General features: G+C 35.2%; 1 protein-coding gene across 1 annotated transcript in view; it reads left to right on the forward strand.

Annotated features, from left to right (window-relative positions):
* The window catches only part of CNTNAP2 (contactin associated protein 2), a 1,037,874-nt gene that overhangs the window by 464,591 nt on the left and 551,920 nt on the right, over positions 1-21,363 (forward strand). Inside the window, exon 4 of the mRNA XM_032104142.1 lies at positions 1,698-1,845. Within this exon, the coding sequence (XP_031960033.1) occupies positions 1,698-1,845 (148 nt within the window). The remainder of the gene's footprint in view (positions 1-1,697; positions 1,846-21,363) is intronic.

A 21,363-nucleotide genomic window follows, 5' to 3' on the forward strand; every position in this document is an offset into this window, starting at 1 on the left:
TTCCCAGTCTTTTCATTGCAATGTGAACTGAAATATGAAGCAGCTTACAGAAGTCAGTATCCAAGACAAGAAGAGAAATGATTTACAGAACAGAAAATTTTGGAGTTGGGCTCATGAGATGGTGTTTTACAGACAAGTGAGCCATTTTGATCATTTTCCCAGTCTGGGTTAAAGAAAAAAACATGATACCTGGCAAAAATATTTAAGTGATTTAATGAGATTAATAATCTGAAATAATTGTTTAATTTATATAGGTATTTCCACCTTTTTTCTGAAAAAAATAGTTTTGCAAGGCGGCTTCTTACTGTAAATTTCTATATTTTATTTATTTTTTTAGCCAGAGATTCACTCCCTGTTTAAAAAATCCTATTAGAAATGTGGGTCTAAATTATACCTTTAAATCTTTTGGCCAGAAAAGGAGATTTTACAGCAATTGTGCATAATTTTCAAGCTCCTTTAAATTGATTTTTCAGTCTTGCAATAATGGATTTTGGCCTGATATTTGCATTATCCACAAAGTGTGTATGACTGTTCCCCATTTATTTAAATGAAGGCTGTGTTTAAAAGATACTGTTCTGCAGGAGACTGAATGGAATGTGCTTTATTAATCTGGGACTGCCTTATTCTCTATGGACTATGTTTATGCATTCAGCAGAGGTTACTGATTCATATAGCAATAGGAACCCTTGAAATGCCATGTACCTGCTGAGATCAGCCCTCTTTCTGGCAAAGGACTGGTAAAGCACAAGTCAGGGCACAAAATTTGGAGAGCTATAGAAAATAATTTTGATTTTGAGAATTGTTTTCATCAATCATTTAATTAAATTATGTAGAAAATATCATGTCTTCCTATATTCAGCTTCCTTTGACCATAACATTTCTGGGAGATTAAAAAAACCCAAATAAGCCCAAACCAAAGCTACCAGCAAACCTCTACATTTAATAGGGTTTTGATAAGATTATGCCAAGCATCATAAAATTAAGCCATTCTCAAATGGAATTTGCTCTTGAACTATGAACTATTACCTTGCATGCTCACTAAAATATACATTTTTAAAGGAATCAAAAATTTTATTTCCTCCATGAAGTTCTGTGATTCCTAGAAGATAAAAAAACAGGCAGCTGCTTGCTCAGTAGGATTTTTGTTGTTGTTCAGTGTACGCTTTCCTTTGTCTTCTCTTGCTCAGAAGAGAGAACTGTTCACTTATACCACTTGAATATATAAGTACTTCAAAGACACTAATTAATGTCTCCTACTAACTTATCTGTGAAGTGAGGAGTGCCATCATCATCATTTAGCACATCAATAGCTGCAGCACAGAAAAATTAAGGTGAATGTAACTGTTAATGTTATAATTTTGTGAGTCCACCAAAGAAGGGATCCTGTGCATCTTCCTTACATCTACGACCACCTGGGTCTACTATGCATGCCACAAAATCATTATTCTTCTAAGATATATTTTTTTAATAAGTAGTGTCTGAGCATGTAAATAGCTATTCCTATTACTGTAAACAAAAGACCAACTTGAATTTTATCTCTTTCAGTATTTTGATGACTATAGTTTACAATAATAGTCCTTAATCTTTGGGGTTTTATTCCACGATTGGTATTTATTATAGGATTTTTCTATGTATTTATTTGGATGCCAACCATATAGACAGTAGAATTGATTTTTTTTTTTCCTTCTTTCCCTTAGGCATTTCCTGGAAATACAAACTCTGACAGCGTGGTCCGGCATGATTTACAACATCCAGTTATTGCTCGCTATGTAAGGATAGTTCCTTTGGACTGGAATGGAGAGGGCCAAATTGGGTTAAGAATTGAAGTCTATGGCTGCTCCTACTGTAAGTTTTTCCATTATGATCCTTTTTTTTCCCCCCAAATAAAAACTCGCTTTGGATTTTGGATTAAATGCAGATCTCAAAGACTTTTACCTTAGTGACAGGATTGCTAGTTGTGTTACCCAAGACTTCAGGAAATATTTGTTGGAACTTTAATTCTGAGTTGATAGTTTGTTCTTCTCTGGAAGATGCGACATTGGAATTTGCGATAGCTCTTTGAAGTTTCTCCTTTTCATTGTCGTGGTTTCTGTTGTAGAAGGCTTTGGTTACTGTATAAGCTTGATTGGTACATTTGAGGAAGAGATTGTATTCAAACGTCATGTTGGGTCTTGAGGGATAAAACAGAAACAGGACATAGTTTATTGCCTGGTACTAGAGATAAAATTAAAGCAATAAACAAGAATTCTATCAGAATAGTTAAGATTGTCTAAATACGTGACACATTTTTCTGAGATATTTCCTTGAGTATTTGAATGTGACTTCAGAATTTCTTCTGAAGTCTGGGCGAGCGATGGGTACAAGTGCTTCTGTAGTTACGACCAGAACTGATAAGGCTTTAAGAAAAGTGAGTTTAGTTTCTAATGCTCTTCCTTCAATCCAGGCAGTTCTTAAGTCTGCAAACCTGCAAAACTGAGTTTATGATGTCCTATTTCTATGTATTTTTTAGGTAGTATCCTGGATTTGTTGGTACTTTAGCTGGAAGATGTTATTTAAGATTTGTCTTTTAATAACCAGACATTAGAATAAAATGAAGATGACTCATCACTGACTTCATTGGGTGACATAAGACATATTGGAGCCCTTTGCCATTCTTAATAGCAAAAAAAGAAAAATTGTGATTTCAGTTACTTTTTTGATTAGATTAGATTAGATAGTCAAAAGTCTACATACTTTCCTTGAACACCAATAGAACCATGAAGAAGAGCGGTTTTATATTTTTTCTTATTTGCATACAATGAATGTTTTAAAAATGTGTATTGAATCACAGAGAATTTCCAAACATCTGCAGGAACTTAGTTGAGAAATCAAATCAAGTTTGCTGTGGTGTTGATGCTGTGTGTCGGTGCTGCTGTGCTGGGGGTACACATGGTTGTTAGATATATTTGCAAAAATACAAGGGCAGGAGCTGTTACAAGACAAAGTGTAATGGTTTTAAACTAATAGGGAGTCAATTTAGATTAGATATAAGGAAGACATTTATTACAGTGAGGGTGGTAGAACACTGTAACAATTTACCCACAGAGGTGGTGGTTGCTCCATCCGTGGAAACAAAGTCAGGTTGGCTGGGGCTCTGAGCTACCTGATCTAGTTGAAGATGTCTCTGATCATTGCAGGGGGATTGGACTAGATGGCCTTTAAAGGTCCCTTCCAACCTAAACTGTTCCATGTTTCTACAATATCTGTTACCTGAGTATCTGCGGGTTACTCTAAAGTTAATTCGTACTCAAAGAGAAACTGAACCTCTGAAGTTTTAGGTACAGCTCTGATTATTCAGTACATGGCTCTTAATAAACAAGCATTTACCATCATACTGCTAAAATGTTTTACATGCTGTTTTAAGTATACTAAACACTACAGCATGGCTAATTTTCCAGCATAATAAATACTTTCTTCTAATATACGTCCTTGCTTGTACATCAAATGCAAATTCAGGAGTTTGATACAAGAAACCAACATCTAGTTTACTGTCAAATATAACTCTCTTTAACAGAAGAAAATGTAGCAGAATCAAACAATAAACCTGATGATATTTGCTGCAATATTTGCACATAAAAATGGCACATTTTGATGAAGAGAACAGACAAAATACTGTAGGTACGCAACAAGATAATTTTAGAGGCTTAAAGTAAATGTGAGAAAAAGTAAAACACAGCTTGCTGACAAAGTTATTTTAGTTGTTTGATGAAAATTTGCTTGCTTGCTGAACTTTTGGAGGAGAATCAAAAGCATCTGCCAAGGACACAATGTATGGAACCATAAAAATACTGACAAAAATACGTCTTCACAGAAGAACTACGATGGCCCAATGTAATTTCGTAATTTTACTGAGAGAGTATTGCTGGTCTGTTTGTATTAGAAGTGATTTCAGTAATAATTGAAGATTTTTTTTAATGTAATACTAAAAAGAATATATTCTGGTTTTATGTGAATAGGGACTTTTCTTTTAACAACTCTCCTATAATACAGTGTGGTTTTTACATGCAGGAATTGGGCTGCTCCCAAAATGGTATAAGTAGAGAGCGGCAGGGAGGTTGAGAACAAAAACTAAAAATTCACTGTGTTAAGAGAGAGGAAGGCAGCCCTTTGGTATGAACACTGTAACCAGGGAGTACTGTTTACAAATTCCCAGCTTGTCTTCAGATGAATTATTTGGAGCCAGGTGTAAATGCTGCACCCTTCCATGTAGATGTGTCCTTTGGCAGAGGCCAAGTTTTTAAGCTTATGATTAGAAGTGCACATATTTGCATATAAATATAAGCACTGCCAGTGTGATTTGCAGATTAATCTTGCTGTCATTTAAGGAACTGCCCATTTAGATAATCACCAATTTTAAAAGCCTGATTAAAAGACAGACTTCTAGTCAAATATGCCTCAATTTTTGGAACTATTACCTAAATAAAAGGCTGCCCAATATATCATAATTCTAATTTTTCTTTTAGTTAATAGATAATGTATTCTTTTATTTAGGTATCTTCAGATACAAAAATCAGATTTTTCTCACATTGCACACAGGGTTTAATTAGGAAGCCATACACAGTGGCTGTAAAAACTCTTTCATTGCACATTGTTGCAACCTGGTAATTAGCCTCAGAACTTTAAGAAAAATGCTTCCTCATATTGAACTGCTTATTCAAACATCAGGTCACTAATTGCCATATTTCTGGTTTGTATTTTTTTTGTATAAGCATTTAAGATACACATTTAACTTTTTTTGTACAAGGGGTGAAATCCATGTCCTTCCTTGCCCAGCAAATCAAGTTTAAAAAGAGATGTGTTTTCCAGAGAGTAGCAATTAGAGTTCACATCTGTACCCTGGAGAAGTTAATAGCATTACCAAATATTCTTCTTTTAGTTTTGGTTTGCTTAAAGTTTAAAATCTGTTCTGTCTTTTAAATTTTGTCTCTATATTTTGTGTAGATGAGATCTGTGGGGTTGTCCTCTAACAGAAGAGTTCACAGAAGTCACCAAAAAAGAATTAGGGCCTTACTCTACGACAAGATTCAGAATGAAATTTATTTTGTTTCTTTTTCTATAGTGCAAAACTGACTATATCTTATTTTTTAAAAAATATATTAAAATTGGGTAAAGAACTTGCTCGATTATATTAATGGAGAAATTGCATGAGCAAAATAAGCTTGAAAAATCACAACAAATAGACTATTAGCCAACATTAGAAAACACTTTTTAGTCAATGGGACTTTTAGCTTTTATTTTAAAATTATGTATTTCATAAAAGCTAAAGGGGAAAGGGTCTTTACACTTTAAGTGACATCATATATCAAAAAGCAAGTCACAAAGAAGAAAGCAGTACAACCAAAGTCAAAATATTCACTGAAATCAGTTAAATGAAAACTGATGGCTGAATTTTATTCACTCTCTTTTGGAGAGGGAGAGCAATGGCACATGACACGGATCTTCCACCATGTCCATTTTTATGAATTTTTGAGATGGGCAGCAAAGACATGGCATCTGGAGGCCATGAGAACTATGATATAGTACTTTTACTACTGATTAACAAGCTCCTGCAGGAGCATTGCAATATGAATAGTTCCCTTAATCTCCATCCTGTGGCAGATGAATGCCTACCAAAAAAAAATGCAATAGGCATATTATTGCATAGGCTTTGGCTACACTTTCCAAGGTAACTGTAGGAGGCCTTCTGGGTCATGAAAACCTATGAGTGGAAAACACTCATGATACCTTTATTCACCGAGGTGTTTTCATATGGGTGTGCTGATTTTCTGGATCTAAACAGTACATCTGTATTTTTTGATGCAATTGCCCATCCGATGGTAAGAATTTTGAAATTCCAGATGATGCACTTCTGAATTGTAGGATATACTTAAAAAAAAAAACAAATAACACTTGGAGATGGCAGAAAACCGTGCAAATACTCAATATACTCAAGGCAAATAGGTGGCAGGAACAATTATAAAGCTCCATAAGTGGCTGCAAGCTGAGATGTTTGCATTCAATGACGAGCTCTATTTGCTAATACTTAGGAAGCAGTGGGACTGAACAAATGTCACATGACCTGTATTTGCAAACCTGTTCTTTTTCAGATATTAGTTCTACTATTTGTACCGTACTATGTCAAGTGTTACTGTTTCAGTTTTCTAATTGGTGACCCTCCTTTTTTTTTCAAGAAGGAGGGAACAGAAGGAAAAATAATAACAGTCCTCTGGTTATTCATGAAATAATGAATATTTGTATGGTGAGCATTTACTCTATAGATAGTAAAATGATCAAAACTTTGGTCATGGAGTCATGTTACAAGGACTAAAATAAGATTTGGAGATGCTCTTAAGGGGTGAGCCAAATGAATATTTGCAAGAACTGATTAGGAAGTATAGAAGTAGCAAAACCTGCGGGCTGAACAGATCTTTTGGTTGTTGTAGTTAATCATGTTTGCCTGCAGTGATTTTGAGTTAAAATACTGTTTCCTTTGACAGATAATTCTGCATTCAGCTATACTTAGCTGCTAGGAAATGTACTTATTTGAAATCTGCTTAGCTTGGTTTCATGCTATTGGCACTAAATAACTATCCATGTCTCATTCGCTGTCTCCCATGGTTGTCATACACACTTAAAAGAAACTTCTACATTGTCTGGAGCTATCTGTTGCATCCAAATATCAAAATGACTGATTAAGGTAGATGAAAAAGCTTCTTTATTTCCCTTTTGTTGAATCTTATCAAGTTTCACTTGGCCAGATTCAAAGGACATTTTGTTTCACCAGCACATAGCATAAAAAAAAGCACGATCCAAAGTCCCTTGAAGTGTCATGATTCCTATTGAAATACACTGTGCTAACTAAAATAAAATAAATAATAACATGTGTTAGTAAATGTATGCATACATATTTCTGCTCTTACACTTTTGACACCTGTGTGAATATATGCTTAAATGGTGAGAGTACTTATGAACTCCAGTAATCTGCATAAAATGTCCTAGCTTTTCTTATCATATTTTACTACTTACAATAAACGTGCCAGTAAGTTTTCTAGTCACTTTTCTGTCCACATAAGTGGTAAAACTGCATAAAAATATTAACTGGCAGAAAGGAAGAATAATTTTCAAGCGTTCATTTTGTGAAATTGATGTCTTTTCCTGCTCTTAAAATCAAGAGTCATACATGGTTAGGAGAAAAGGGATTTTTACCTTGGTATTTATTTTAAGGATCCTTAGGTGCACCACGTCCAGGTCAAATGCACCCAAATGCACACCAAAAGATCTGGTATAACATTATAGATCTGACTAATTAGCATATCTATCAAAGATTCCCCAATGAGAGGCTCGAGTGAGCCCCCCTCCCCAAGGAACCTTCCCCTGGATGGTTCTATCTTGGTTTACAGAATATGTTCTGGAGAGGACCTTGGGGTCTGGGGCACACTGATCCCTAGCTACGAAGCTTCTAAAATGTTTAATCTCTCAGCTTAACAAACAAATTTAAGAATGTAGGCAAAAAGCACTAAGAATACAGAAGTTGTAAAAAAGGTATAATGGGTATAAAAGAAAAGGTAAAAATCTTCATGGCATCAAAATCATATATTTCTAGAAACTTTAATAACTTGATGTGAGTGACAGTGCTTTGAATATACGGGGATTTTAATGTGGGAGAAAAACAGAACTAAAAGAATCATTTAGCAGAGGCTGCTGTGAGGTACTCAGATTTTCCTTGTGTCAGTGATTTGGATAGTTAAGAGTTCTGCTAAGCATCTAACTGTTTTTCCCCTTTTCTCTTAAATTTCAATATTTCTGTCCTGGAAACTTCTATACCTATTTAGGCCCATGTGTTTGATTTTTAGCTGTCATCTTCACAGCTCACCAGTGACAAACATAGCTTGATATTCTGACATTAAAGGTGCATGGATGAATACTCATATCTAAACTATGGAGAGTAAGGGAAATGAACTGAGAGCTTTTTATTTGCAAACTTTTAAAGATGTTTTTGAATATATGCTCTGTTGGTAAGTTTGCTTCCTTGTTAGTGTATTTTTTCTACCTTTTTGTCAGACAAGAGATTTGTTTCTTTCTTAAGATCATGAAAATGGACACCTTTTATCCTCCAGATATTCTCAGGTCATGGTAGTCATTTAACAGTAGAGTTTTGTAATTTAAGACCAAAAATACCATCTGTCTTTGTAAGTATTCTCAGTACAGATTGTTCTTCTCTATGCCCTCTTCAGGAAAGGACAGTTGTGATTGTTCCTATATAATTGTTGATATATTTTGGCATGAAAAATAAGTGAGAACATGTTTCAGTCCATTTATTAATTTTGGTCGTTATCATTGACAAACATAGGCCTCTCTTGGTAGTAGGTAGCACTTAAATTTTAAAATAATAATAAAAAAAAATAGTTGCATTTTGTTGTTTGGGATTTTTTAGTGCATTAAGAAATATACTTCTAAAATCAGAAGATTCCAGCTGAAACAGAAAAAAAATATTTCCATATACTTTATTGTTTAATTTTAACTTTTTTTTATAAATCAAATATTTCAGAAGGATTTGACATAAAAGGGATTTGTAGTAAAAAAAAAGTTTGTTTTATTCTTCATCTTTTTGTTAATCTGATGCAATATGAGTTTTTTTCCTCTCTCAACTTTTTGGATCTGGTAACAAAATGAAAAATCCATTATTTTCTACTTGTAATTGTAATGAGGTTACTTGCAGATATCCTCAAGCACCACAGCTTTGAGAAGTGCAACAACTGTGTGTGTTCTTTACAGGTTCATTTGTTAGCTGGCAATGAGAGTATAATCTGGTTTCAGCTGGGGTGGAGTTAATGTTCCTCACAGTGGCTGGTGGGGGGCTGTGTTTTGGATTTGTGCTGAGCACAGGGTTGATAACACAGAGAGGTTTTGTTATTGCTGAGCAGGGCTCACACAGAGCCAGGGCCTTTTCTGCTTTTCCTACTGCCATGCTGGCCAGGAAGTTCAGGGTGTGTGGGAGGCTGGGAGGAGACACAGCCAGGACAGGTGACCCAAACTGACCAAAGGGAGGGACATTCCAGACCATATGGCATGTTGTTCAGTATATAAAGTGGGGGGAGGAAAGAAAAAGAGGGGGATGTTTGGGGTGGTGGCATTTGTCTTTTCAAGTAACCATCACATGTTATGGGGCCCTGCTCTCCTGGGGGTGGCTGAGCAGCTGCCTGCCCATGGGAAATGGTGATCAAATTCCTTGTTTTGCTCTGCCTTTGTGTGTGGCTTTTTCTTTCCTTATTAAACTGTCTTTATCTCAACCCATGAGTTTTCCACCTTTTATTCTGCCACTATTCTCCCCAATCCTGCCAGTGGGGGAGTGAGCAAGTGGCTGTGTGGAGCTTGGTTTCTGGCTGGGGTTAAACCATGACAATCAGTCAGAGAAAAACAAGTATATTTTGTATGAATGCATGACCCACCAGCTTGTTCAGTTGTATTCCTATAGAGTTTTCAATTACACTTGAATATTTTTTAAATCATTTATCATTTCCTTTAGAAGGATGTAAGCAGCTGGCTTGTTTGAAAAGGCTAGTTTAATTCTTTTTTGCTGTGGAATGAAGGACAACTTTTTCCTGGTATAGAAACAGGATTTACAGCCAAATTTGATAAGATCTTCCAGGTTTTGATTAAGGTTTATTAAAGTCAGGTCTGGCTGTTGTGGAAAAAAAGCAGACTAATGTTTTCTAAAAGGTTTTCCAGCAACTGCCCACACACACCACAGAAGGGATTTTCCATACAGTGGCCTGTAACCAGTTAATAGGAAGATGGAGATTTCAAACATATCTTTCAATAAACATCTGAAAACATCAAAACCAGAAGCAGAGTTAGAGTGTTCTTTTTCACAAAGAGTGGTAGCACATAGGTAACTACAGTCAAAAACATCAGTCTAATCACAATAGTCTTGCCTTTAATCTGTTTTGCCTGAATGAAGGCTCACGATGGCTATGCTGGGCATTATTTTCTTGCATTCCTGTAAGTGGCGATTGATCCATTTGTCCATGGTGACTTACTCACTAGAGAAATCAAGTGGGTTTTTTTCTCACGAAAGAAAAAATTCAACAGATTTTCAACTATAGGCCTTGGTTCTATGCCATTGATTGGGAGCCTGAAGGGCCTCACTGGTATTTGTTTTCTTGAATGTCTGGAATAAAATATATTAAGGATGCAGTTACTTCCAGACCCAGTTCAATTAATTTTGTTTTTTTCTTAGAAGTCTGGGTGAAGATGATGCACTTTGTATTTTTATTTTAGGCATGGCAAATGGAGTCTTACTGTGAGTAAATTCTTATTTCCTCTCTGGCAAAGATTAGTGTTTTCTGGTAAGAAAGTGCATGTATCAAAGGGTCAACATTACTGAGAGGAAAAAAACAAATTTAACTCTTCATAGTAATGCATTTATAAGGTTAAAACAAGCCTTGGTGTTTACATGCAGTATATCCCTATAGAGAGTTACTTTTCAAGACAAAGTCCTGTTTTAAAGTTGGACTCTCATCTTCATGATCATACCTTTGGAGAGTTAGATCACTGTGATGCCAGCTTTTCCCTGAATCCTCTAAAACAGGGACAAGTTCAGGTTTTTCCATCTCATAAAGGTGACATGGTATGGCCAAAGATTTCAGTTTATCCTGTGTTTCTCATACTGCTTCTGTTGGTGCACAAACATTTTAGAAGTGCTCCTTAATTCTTAGTCCCCTCTGGAGCAGCATGAAGTTCCCAGTAGCACTTCCACCCTGAGACAGTGCCTTGCCAACCCTTGCCTTACCTTCAACTTTCCTGACGGTATCCCCAAGAGCGAACTCCTACCTTTCTGTCCAGCCTCTCCTGCAGGTGCATCTAACTGGAGAATGAGATAAAGCTACCTGCAGTGTCCTGCTGACATCTATCCAGTCCAATAATTCTCTTTTGCTAAAAGCCCATAAGAAAACAGTCAAACAAACTTCTGGGTCTGTTTCTTGTACGAGTGAATTATGCTAAAAGAAACAAATATTTGGCTTGACTAAGCACCCTCCCAGATTCAATGGCTTCAGTAATGAAGGCGTCAGATGTCTCGTAACCTTTTTGAGACTGGATTCTTTGCTGCTATTCTTTTAGTCTTTCTAAGGCTGTCACAAGAAGTTATTAACTCACATGGCAGAGGAAGTGTCCCATGCAATGTGTATGGTAAAATGTTAGCTCTGTTCAGAGGTAGCCCTTTTTATTAGAAGATTTGACACAATATTTTAGGCTCCACGATGCTGGAGCATTTCTGGTTTTGTTCTGACTGTACAGCAAAACAATGAAAAATATTTCTCTTGAGTTGAAGTACTTTTGTGTATGGATTCATCTGGGTATTTAGACGGCTTCCTAAATTTCTTGTTAAAGAGAAAAGGCTTACAGAGTTCACTTATTAAGTACCTGTTTGTACTTGATGCAGATTGAGGAAGGAAAAACCCTTAAACAACAATGGTTGTGATTTTTTAGGAATGTCACTGTGCATCAGAGATGACTAAAGCTTTTATAGTAACCTCTCTTTTTTATCATGCACGTAATAATAGTAAAATGGATGTAGAAATGCGAGAAATAAATTTAGCTGTATTTTAAAGGTTAGGAATTTATGGGGCATTTAGAATTTGATTATCCTTTAGGAATTCATGGTGGAACTGGTTAAACCCTGCAGGAAAACTTTTCTTAAATATGTTCCTATGTTTATGCACATCAATTTGAAACTCTAACATTTGGCAAAACAATATTGTTCAGTCAAACAATATTAATGACAAGATATAAGCTAAAATGGCAACCGTAAGCAAATAGTGAAAATTCACATTCAAATTTGGGTGTAATTGTTGTATTTTCATGACAAATTGAATTCTGAGATCTACATTAATTAAGAAGAACTTAAAGCTATGTTATATGGACCCTAATTATATGCATGTATACCTATTTCAGGTACTTTATCTGACCTGTTTCTAAATAAAGAGCTGTTGTTCCTATATGATCTAGAAACTTGAAAAACCAAGCTCTTCACAAAAGTGCTTATCAGTTTTATAATTTAAAAGTATATCTTTACATAATGAAGAAAGCTGTAGATATTTTGATAAAAATGTGTTATTCAAAAAATGAGAAAAAAAGTAATTTTTATACCTTCTTAATCCTGTATATTCACCAGATTTTATCAGCCAGAATTTTAACGTTTCATATGGGTTATTGTTAAAAAAGAATGAATATCTTTATAATAAATACCAAATATTAAAAAATAGTGAATAGTTTATGGCATGGGATCTGATCCTACAAATCCTCTAAAAACTTTCTTGCATAGTAATGTTTCTATCTTTACGTTTACAGATTGACAAGGTAATTGGAGTTTAATTATTTTAGTATGGATATGTTCTTTATTGCTTTTCTTTTTCTTATAGACCATATGTATTTAATTGTCCTTTTGGCCTTAAATAAATTGAAGAACTTGAGAAACCGGCTTTCTAAAGCCATAGCTATAAAAAAAAGTCCTTAGAGGGTCAATAATTTCCTTCACCTAAACAAAGCCCTATAAATTGATCAGGAAGAACTGCAATTTTTGTACCAAACCTATATGCAGGGTTGGCAATGCTGTTTCTGTAGTGATTTGTTTTGGTAATTAGCTTTGTTTACAGTGAGTCAGGCCCAGGGTATTTCGTTAAATGGTAATGAATCAGTAAAGAGAAGCAAATTTTCAGTAAACATGTATGGGCCAGGGAAGGTAGTTGCTAATTTTCTTCAAGGTGGAAGGACATTTTTGTAGCTGTTGTAGAGGATGTTGGCAGTAGTGTGATATGAGAAAAGCCTGTTGAGCTGCAGTGCATGCTAAAAGGGAAGGAGGTAGTGGGAATTTACAGTCATAAATTCAGATGGGTTCTTTTGCCTTATTGGTGAGTTGTGACTTACATTAATTCGGCTAATTTACATCTTACTATAGATGGTTTTTAAACTGAGGCAACAGTTCTAATGAACATCTTCAGTACTTCCCTTTTATTGAATGCTATTCTAAGAGAGTCAGAGGGAACTTAGTAAAGCCCGTGTTTCAGCTCTTTATCACCGCAGCCTTTCTCTCACTGACTTAATTTTTCTCTCTCCTCCATTTTTAGTTATCTCCAAAAGTCTCTGCTATGACTTCTGCATCATTTCTTTAATTGCGTATAGCTTCCTGATTCCAGTCCTTCCTTGTCTGAGTTTTCATAAGCACAGCATGAAAAACGAGAGAACATTCAGGATTTTTTTCTGAATTTTGAATGACAGCAGAAATGCACCGGCCTTTTCAGGCATTTAGATAATGAATTTGTGTCCAGCTTGTGAGTAAAAGTTAATTGCCTGGAAGTTCTCACCCGTGGAAAAATGTTAGAGTGATTTCAGTTGAACTATTTACATAATCAACTGGTTTGTATGTCAGTATATTTTTAATTCTTTCTATAACATGGATGTGAGATAGTGTATGATTTTTTGAAATGTCAGGTTCTGGATATACAATAAATTTCAAACTCAGTTGGCAGACTTTCACCCCAGTCAAAACTCAACAAAGGACTTGCGTCAATTTAGGAATAAGATTACTTGTCGCAGCTTTGGGGGAGGCGTTTGTCATCATTAGTTCTAATGTAATTAATCACAAGTATTAATTCTATGCAGCATTGGTTTTAGAGGCAAACTGGCAGGATAATTCCCCAGGCACTGAGTAGGCCCCTGTTAAGCCTAAGCTAGGTTGTAGTAGATATCTCCCAGTTTGAAAATTGAAAGAAGGTAGTACCTTGTCTTACACTCTGCTGAAGATTTCTACCAATTTGAAGTAAATTTTGGAGGTAACAAAAGGGAAAGAAGTCTGTTGGAAGTTTTTCCACTGCACACTTGTAATAAGACACAGTGGCATCTCACCAAAGGCTTTCTGTCAGTGATTGTTAAATGCTTATTCTATTGCATTATTATTAAATTGCATTCTCATGCAATATGTGCAGGCAAGACTTCAAATCAAACACATCTCTGAGTTATGTGGAAATTCTACTGAAAACATTTAATTTTTCATTATTCCACCTTAATTCTGACCCTAGGCTTGACTACTGTGTCTTAGGACAGCTGCAGACACAGTGAATGAAATCTCTCTTTGTAGCACTGTGTTTTCCACAGATGAAGTAGGGGAATTTGAACAATTGATCTTCTGTCATAACGCAGACATTAAATACTTCTTGTGAATAAACCAACCTCCTCCTTTTATTAAATCCAGCTGTAGAGAGGAACTTTATCAAGCTAGGTAAGCACATACCCCCAGGTTATTTCACCCAAGAGAGGTCTCAAATATCTTTTCCATGTAGTTTGAGTCTTATTTATGTTAGTAAATGGATAAAGGGAGTATTATTCTTGTATTTGGGTGTACAAGTTTCTATGTTTCTAATAGAATCCTTAGTTTGAGCTAAAGGAAAAGTACTTTGGCCAATTCAAATCCTATTAAACCTTGGAGGAAAGCACCTCTCCAAAATTAGGACAGGCTGAAAGTTGTTTTCCTTTCCTAATAAATTCTGATAATTTGGTAAAGTTTACTGCTCAGCTGTAGGAGAAAGGCCAAATAGAAATTTAATACCTATTTTTCTTAACTTGTTTTACTTTCTTGTATCTTATAAGGTGAAAATACTTAAATGACTAAGTTTAGTTTGTAAAAGAATGGAAGTAGAATACCTCAACTGTCAATAATTTTTCTGTAAAATAAGAAATCTTCTTGTCTAGTTGTCACAAATTTTACAAACAGCTTTTGATGCAATTTATCTTTGAATTTTCTACATTTTTCTATTGACAGTTTTAAGTCAAAGAATCAGCAAATCATTAGGTTTAGCTGAAAAACATTCTGCCACAAAATTTTCATCCATACATACTAAACTCAATAATAACAAAATACTTTTAAATTTGTGCCGTATCTTCTTTCAAAGAAATTTTCCTTGTTCTTACTGAGGTTCCATTTCCCTTGACTTTATGAGAACAATAGTAAAGCCGTAGCTGACTGCTTAAAAAATATATAGTATTTAAAATCACAAACAAAATTACTTAGGACGTTTATAGAAAATTGAAATAGTTCATTTATTTTTATATAGCTTTATACATATTTTCTCCTGCATTGCAGAGCTCAAGAGTAGAGCTTATACAATTCAGCTGTTTAAGAATGTTGGCATCTAATGTATTTTAATTCTTTTTTTTTGTATCTGCTGTTTCAAAGGCTGTCAGTCTAGTTCTCTCAGCTTTCTGCCATTACTTTTTTCTCGACTTAGTTTTCTGAACTCAAGAATTACATATCTGTGCAATCAGTACTGTGATTGTAAACTGCATTGGCTCTAAAGAAATTAACACTGGAATTTCTGTTCAGATATTATCAGAAGAGCCTTGGTACCTGAGGACTATTGCTGTTTTAGTGAACTTTTGTAATATATGTGGCCATATAATCTACACCCAGTTCAGGGTCAGAATTATGCAACCAGTGGGGATAACGCAGCTTCTGGGGATAAGGCAGGATTTAGAGCCAGAGAAGATGAATGCATGGTTTTAAAATAAATGTTGTTCTTTGTTTCTTCCTTTTCCCTCTGGCATCCACATTAAATCTTAGGTTCTAAAAAGAATAGTGATGTGGTTCCTTCATGATCTTGTCCATCAAGTAGTCCCGATTTCTGATCTCTCTCTTCAGATCCATTGATTTTCAGTCTCCAAGTCTTTCTCTTTGTCAGACATGATATTCATTCAGCTTACTGGTTTTCTGCTTAGATTAACTTCAGATTCTTTCCTTTCAAGATTTTTCATACTTTTGTGAACAACTTTACAGTACAAAGTCACCTAGACTTCTGTTGTCTTCAAAGATTTAAAGTGTAGGCTTTTTCCAACGTTTCTGATCTTTAACAGTAAATCAGCTTTGTTTAGATGTTGTTTCATATATTATATATCTCTAACAAACACCTTACTCGACATTATATTGAATTTTATAAGAAATAAAAGTCACTATTAAAGTTTCTAAATCTTAAATCTCAAATTCTGGATTTATATGTTTCAATTTATAAACTTTATTAGACTTTTTGCAGATAAAAAAGCAATAAAACTGACATTTATTTCCATTATTAATTTTAACTGTTAACATTGCAAATCTTAATTATTTTTCTTCTTCATAATGGTTAAGAGCTAGGGTAGAGAAAGAAGCTGGCATTTTCTGAGGAAAGAACATTTTGATTTTAAGCTTCAGAGTAAAACAAGTTATGACCATTTACATCGAGGACACTATACTAATTTGGAAAGAAAAAAATGTTTATTCAATTTTGAACATTTACAACAGTGTATTATCTCTTTAAAAAAAATAGTGACTAGCTTTTGTAACTACTTGTTTGTTCAGGATACACTTAGCAACACACAAATCCCCTCAAAGCACTGTGGGCATTTGCAACCCAAAAGAAACTTTGTCCAAGTGTTTCAGAGCAGAATATGCCGAGTGTGACATTTTAGTCTGCCACTTGAAGACTACAACTTAGATCTTGTGGAAGGAAAAAAAAAAAAGACGTCATGACCCCAGAATAAACACACTATCAGTAATAAAGCAAGGGAATCAGTACTTTGTTCCCAGTCATTTCAGTAAGACCCTTGAATCCATCTGGTATTTTGTTAATAAGACAATTTAGAATGACACATAAGGAGAAATGTGTTTTTACCTGCTTAGTGCTTGAAAGCTTAAATATGTAACAATAATATCAGAATGAAAACATACTATTAGTGCACATCATATTCAAACCATATAAACCCTGGGGAGCTACAAGTTTAAAATAAACAGAAGAAAACCAAGTCAGCTAGTTGTTGCTTAGTCTCAAAACTAAACTTACAATTCACAATATGCCACTACATGCTCTTGTTTCTCAAACAACGTGAGATCAAATGGTTCCCAGAAGTACATTAGCACTGGCAGTACGGGGATGCGTGGATGGACTCTTGTACTGGGAGAGGGCTGTCATGCCGGTGTCCAGCCCTCAGTTCTGTAAAGTTTCTGAGGCTGGAAATAGCCAAGCTTTGTTGCATTCTTTGCTAGTGTGTGAGAGAGACAGGTGGACCTTTGGATTCTTGGCTACCCTTATCTGTCTGCTTCATGTCTTTCACAGCAATGGGGACATGAGAGCATTTCTACATCCCCTTTATTCCATTGAAATTTGCATAGTATACTTATTAGACTTCTGATCCAAAACTCCATGATGTGAAGGAAGAATATATTTTTTGTCATGATGTTTAGGCCTTCTCTTCCAGCATGAAGACTAGCATACTAAGATCTAATCTTCCTGTCTTGTTACATGATAAGAATAATGCTGCTATCAAAGTTTACATGCCTAATCTTAAATTTCTTGGTCTGTTTTTGTAGAATTAAAAGAAAAAGAAAAGGTTTTCAAAGTTATCTGTGCCTATAAACCTTACTGTAAGTATTGCACACATCTTGTTTTAAACACTTTGAATAGTTAATGTGTGCCATTTCACATAGTCACATAAAGAGTTGTCAGCATTTCGGAATCAATTTTGGGAAGTTTGCATTGAAAAATCCTACTAAATGTTTTCAGTTTAACAGCCCATATAAAAAGGAACAAGGTGACTCTGACTCTCTTGGCACTTAACTAGAGATAGTTTCTCCAGAATGTTGCCATAGTTGGGCAACATTTGCTTTTCAGCGTCAGATGGGTCTCAGATTAAAGAATTACCTGGGCTATGGCCTATATATCCTAACAGGATACCCAGATTGGTAGAAAAGCCATTTTTTGTATGAGGCTTTACTGTAGTGACTTGCATTTATTACCTACAGGGATAGTTATTTGCAAGAGAAACCATCAAAGTAGGAACAGTAATAATACTGATGCAGCTTAATATTCAACAGGATTATTCTAAAACCAGCTGCACATTAGTGGCATAAAAGTTTGCAATCTTTGAAGTTGCATTACGGGGGCACTGCGATTTTTTCTGCACCTGTCTGAAGCTGCTGCATTCTGTGTTTTCTCTAATTCCTTTAAAGCTTTATATGTAGCATTGTCCTGTTTCTCCTCTCTTTTTTTTTCCCACAAAATTTCATTTACCCAGTTATTTAAGCTGACAGCAGCATGCCTTTACATGTTACTGTACAAGCCACTGTGATATGCTTTGACCGTGAACCCAGGAGTGACTGTCAGATAGCTATTAAAATGGGATCCATTAATTACATTGTTGCCTGGCTGTCTTTGTCTCAGGGAAACAGAAGTGCCAATACACTAGCAGTACCTTCCAGGTGTTTGTTCTTCAGAGTCATCAGCTCTTCCTCAAGGAGGACAAAGGACCAGCTTGCCTCCTGCAAAGTTACTGATCCAACATGAGTAAAGCATGAAATAATGAAAACACTTCACACTTTAGAGGTGAAAATGAAACTTAAATATTGAAACTCTTGGAAATAAAAAAGTGTATAAGCAAACCGCTGGTGGACTTATATAAGCTACCTCTAAGTGATAGAAGTTTAATTCTTAGCCTTCCAAAGCTTTTCTTTACAGAAACATAACATAAACCAAATCAGAGTTGGGTACTGTGCCAATTAAGATTGTGCTGTTAGTACAGCATCACAGTGCTCCTAACAAGAAATAGCTAAAACTTTACCTTCTTTTTTGAACAATTTGGAGGTTCTGTTTCTTTGTCTCTGTCTGTCTCATGCAGTTCATTAAGTACTCATATCAGCTGGTTTTCATTTTGGATGAACCATAATTTCATGACACAGAAAGTTAAATTTGGAGCCAACACTATTCTCTTTTCTGTTTTCTTGAATCTGTGTATCCAATAATATTCCTCATGTTCTTCTATATTTCTACTCAGGAGCTATGAATTTGATGAATGAAGAGAGTGGTTTAGCATTTCTTAGAAAATCAAAATTCCCATTAGTTTGCCCTACATAAAGACAGAGACTAGAATTCATAATGAAGTATTTCTTTCACAGAAGGCATTGCTGGCAGAAATTCAGTTGTGTTTTGGATAAGCTGAAGAGTCTTTGGTCCCTTTACACCTATTTACTGCAGTTTCTTATAATAATTAAACGTTTACTGCCTGACCACGCTGTTCAGCACTTCCTCTGGATGACAGAAATGTTTCAGAGAAGTAAAACTGTTCCATGTGTTTTATTGCACTTCCTTGGTACTTTTCTTACTATTCTAGTGCAATTTTTCAGTGCAATCAGATTTTTCAAGTGTATTACTGGTGATGTAGGTTGGTAAACAGAAACAGCATAAAAATGCCTAATAATGTTGAGAACAGCAACATTTAGGCAATTAACCACTGTATTCTCTGAAAAATCCAAAGTAGTTTCTAGCATTGCTAGCAAAATATGTTACTAAATCAGATCTTAATTCCCATCCTGCACTTTTTTCTTTTCCCCAGGCTGTACAGAGTTAGTAATTCATCTCTGTCATGGAATAATGATGCAGAAAAACATTCTGATTCCTCTAGAGGAATTTTCTCAGATTTTGTGTTTATTTTACAAAAATTACTCTGTTTTTCAGAATTCCTTTTTATTGAATATGGCTTTAAGGGAATGCCCTGTTTGCTTTTTGGGGTTTCTTTTTGTGATTTTCCTAGAACAATTTTATTCAACTCTTCAACCTTCAGATTTTTCAAAGCGCTCAAATTTTATAAAACTTATTAAAAATTTTCTAATTAGTCAGCAAGATGCAGATTCCACTAGACTCAAATGCAATGCTATACTCAGCTGAAACAGCAACATAGGCTGTAAATAATATTTATCTAAAACATGTATGGCTCTAAGTAGGAAAACACTGTCATTTAAGTATTGTATCTTATACCTTTGTTCTGAACAGATGCATGGGCTTCCTCAGCAGGATCTATGAGCTTCTGATGACTTCTGTTATTTATGTGGCAAAATAAGACTCATTCTTACTTGAAATTCAAATGTATACTTGCTAACATTTGGTAAAAAGGGCATAGTTACCCATAGATTTATATACAGAAGGAGTATTTTTCAAAGAATAAGTGATTATCATTATCATTAGATAAGTGCATACTTCCATTAGATTTGCATCATGGCTGTGTATAATACCTATAAAATTCTGGCAAATTGTCTTGAAAGAGCCAGAGCTCTCAGAGTCCCTGTGCTTCTGGTGTTTAGCAAGGGAGCTGTAAACAGCAAAACAAAGGACAACCAAGTTTCTGTGGTCCCTATTATCTCAAAACCCAAGCAAGTGTCCCCTGTTTTAAAAACACTGCGAAATTCACCAGATGCAAGCACGCACAAAAAATGAATGAGCATTTATAAACCTTTGACATTTTTCACAGGTAGAAATTAAAATTTGAGTGTGTTATTATGTATTACATAGTGAAAATTAGATGCTTTAAAATATTCCTTTTTATTTTTATGAATGAAGTATCAAAACATAAAGAGATTCTGATAATATTCGAAGATTCATTTTCTTGGAATCAGTATTAATTTAATTCAACTACATTATGTATTACAAATCATTGACTTGCCATATATATGGTTGCTCAGAAGAAAAGAGAAATATTTTAAAAGTCCAAAAATACACAAGTTGCAGTTCAACAGGCATGAGATATTTGGTGTTTACCTTTGTTATAGGAATAACATTATCCTTCAACTGTGTGCACTGTGTAATCAGAAATCAAAAAAGCATATTTATACAAAGGATTACCTCTTTTCTAGCAGCTCAGTACCGGTCATATCAGGTTCTTCTATGAGATTTATTATGGTATGTCCTTTAGTAATAGCAAAATCCATACTTAAGATATTTTGTTACTGAAATACCAGTGTAGTCATTTGGAAGCTGTCCAAAAGTAATACGGATTTTACAAAGAAAATGAAATGATATGCATCTAATGCAGGAAAGCCTATAAGAACTGAGGTACTCATAGGAAAATTGCACTATTAGCTTGTGTTGGAAAACACTTGTCTGTTTAATCTGTTTGTGGCTATGCTGAAATAGAGACACAGAGGGAGAACAGCTGGACAAGATGGGCTCTGTCCCTCTGATAGAGGAACTTAGGCACACAGTGAGAATATCCTCTGGGAAAAGGCTGTGAGAGGTGCATTCTGCAAGCACCTGAAAGGAGGCTGTAGCAAGGTGGGGGCTGGTCTCTTCTTCTGAGTAACAAGCAATGGGCCACGAGGAAACAACCTCAGGGGAGGTTTAGGTCAGATATGAGGAAAAAAATTCTTCACCATGAAGATTACAGAGCACTGGAACAGTGTATGAGTCACCATCCCTGTAGGGATTTAAAAGACCTGTAGATGTAGTGATTAGGGACATGGTTTAGTGGTGAAGATGGCAATGTTAGGTTAAT

This window comes from Corvus moneduloides, chromosome 1 (assembly GCF_009650955.1).
Source record: "Corvus moneduloides isolate bCorMon1 chromosome 1, bCorMon1.pri, whole genome shotgun sequence".
Classification (NCBI taxonomy): Eukaryota; Metazoa; Chordata; class Aves; order Passeriformes; family Corvidae; genus Corvus; species Corvus moneduloides.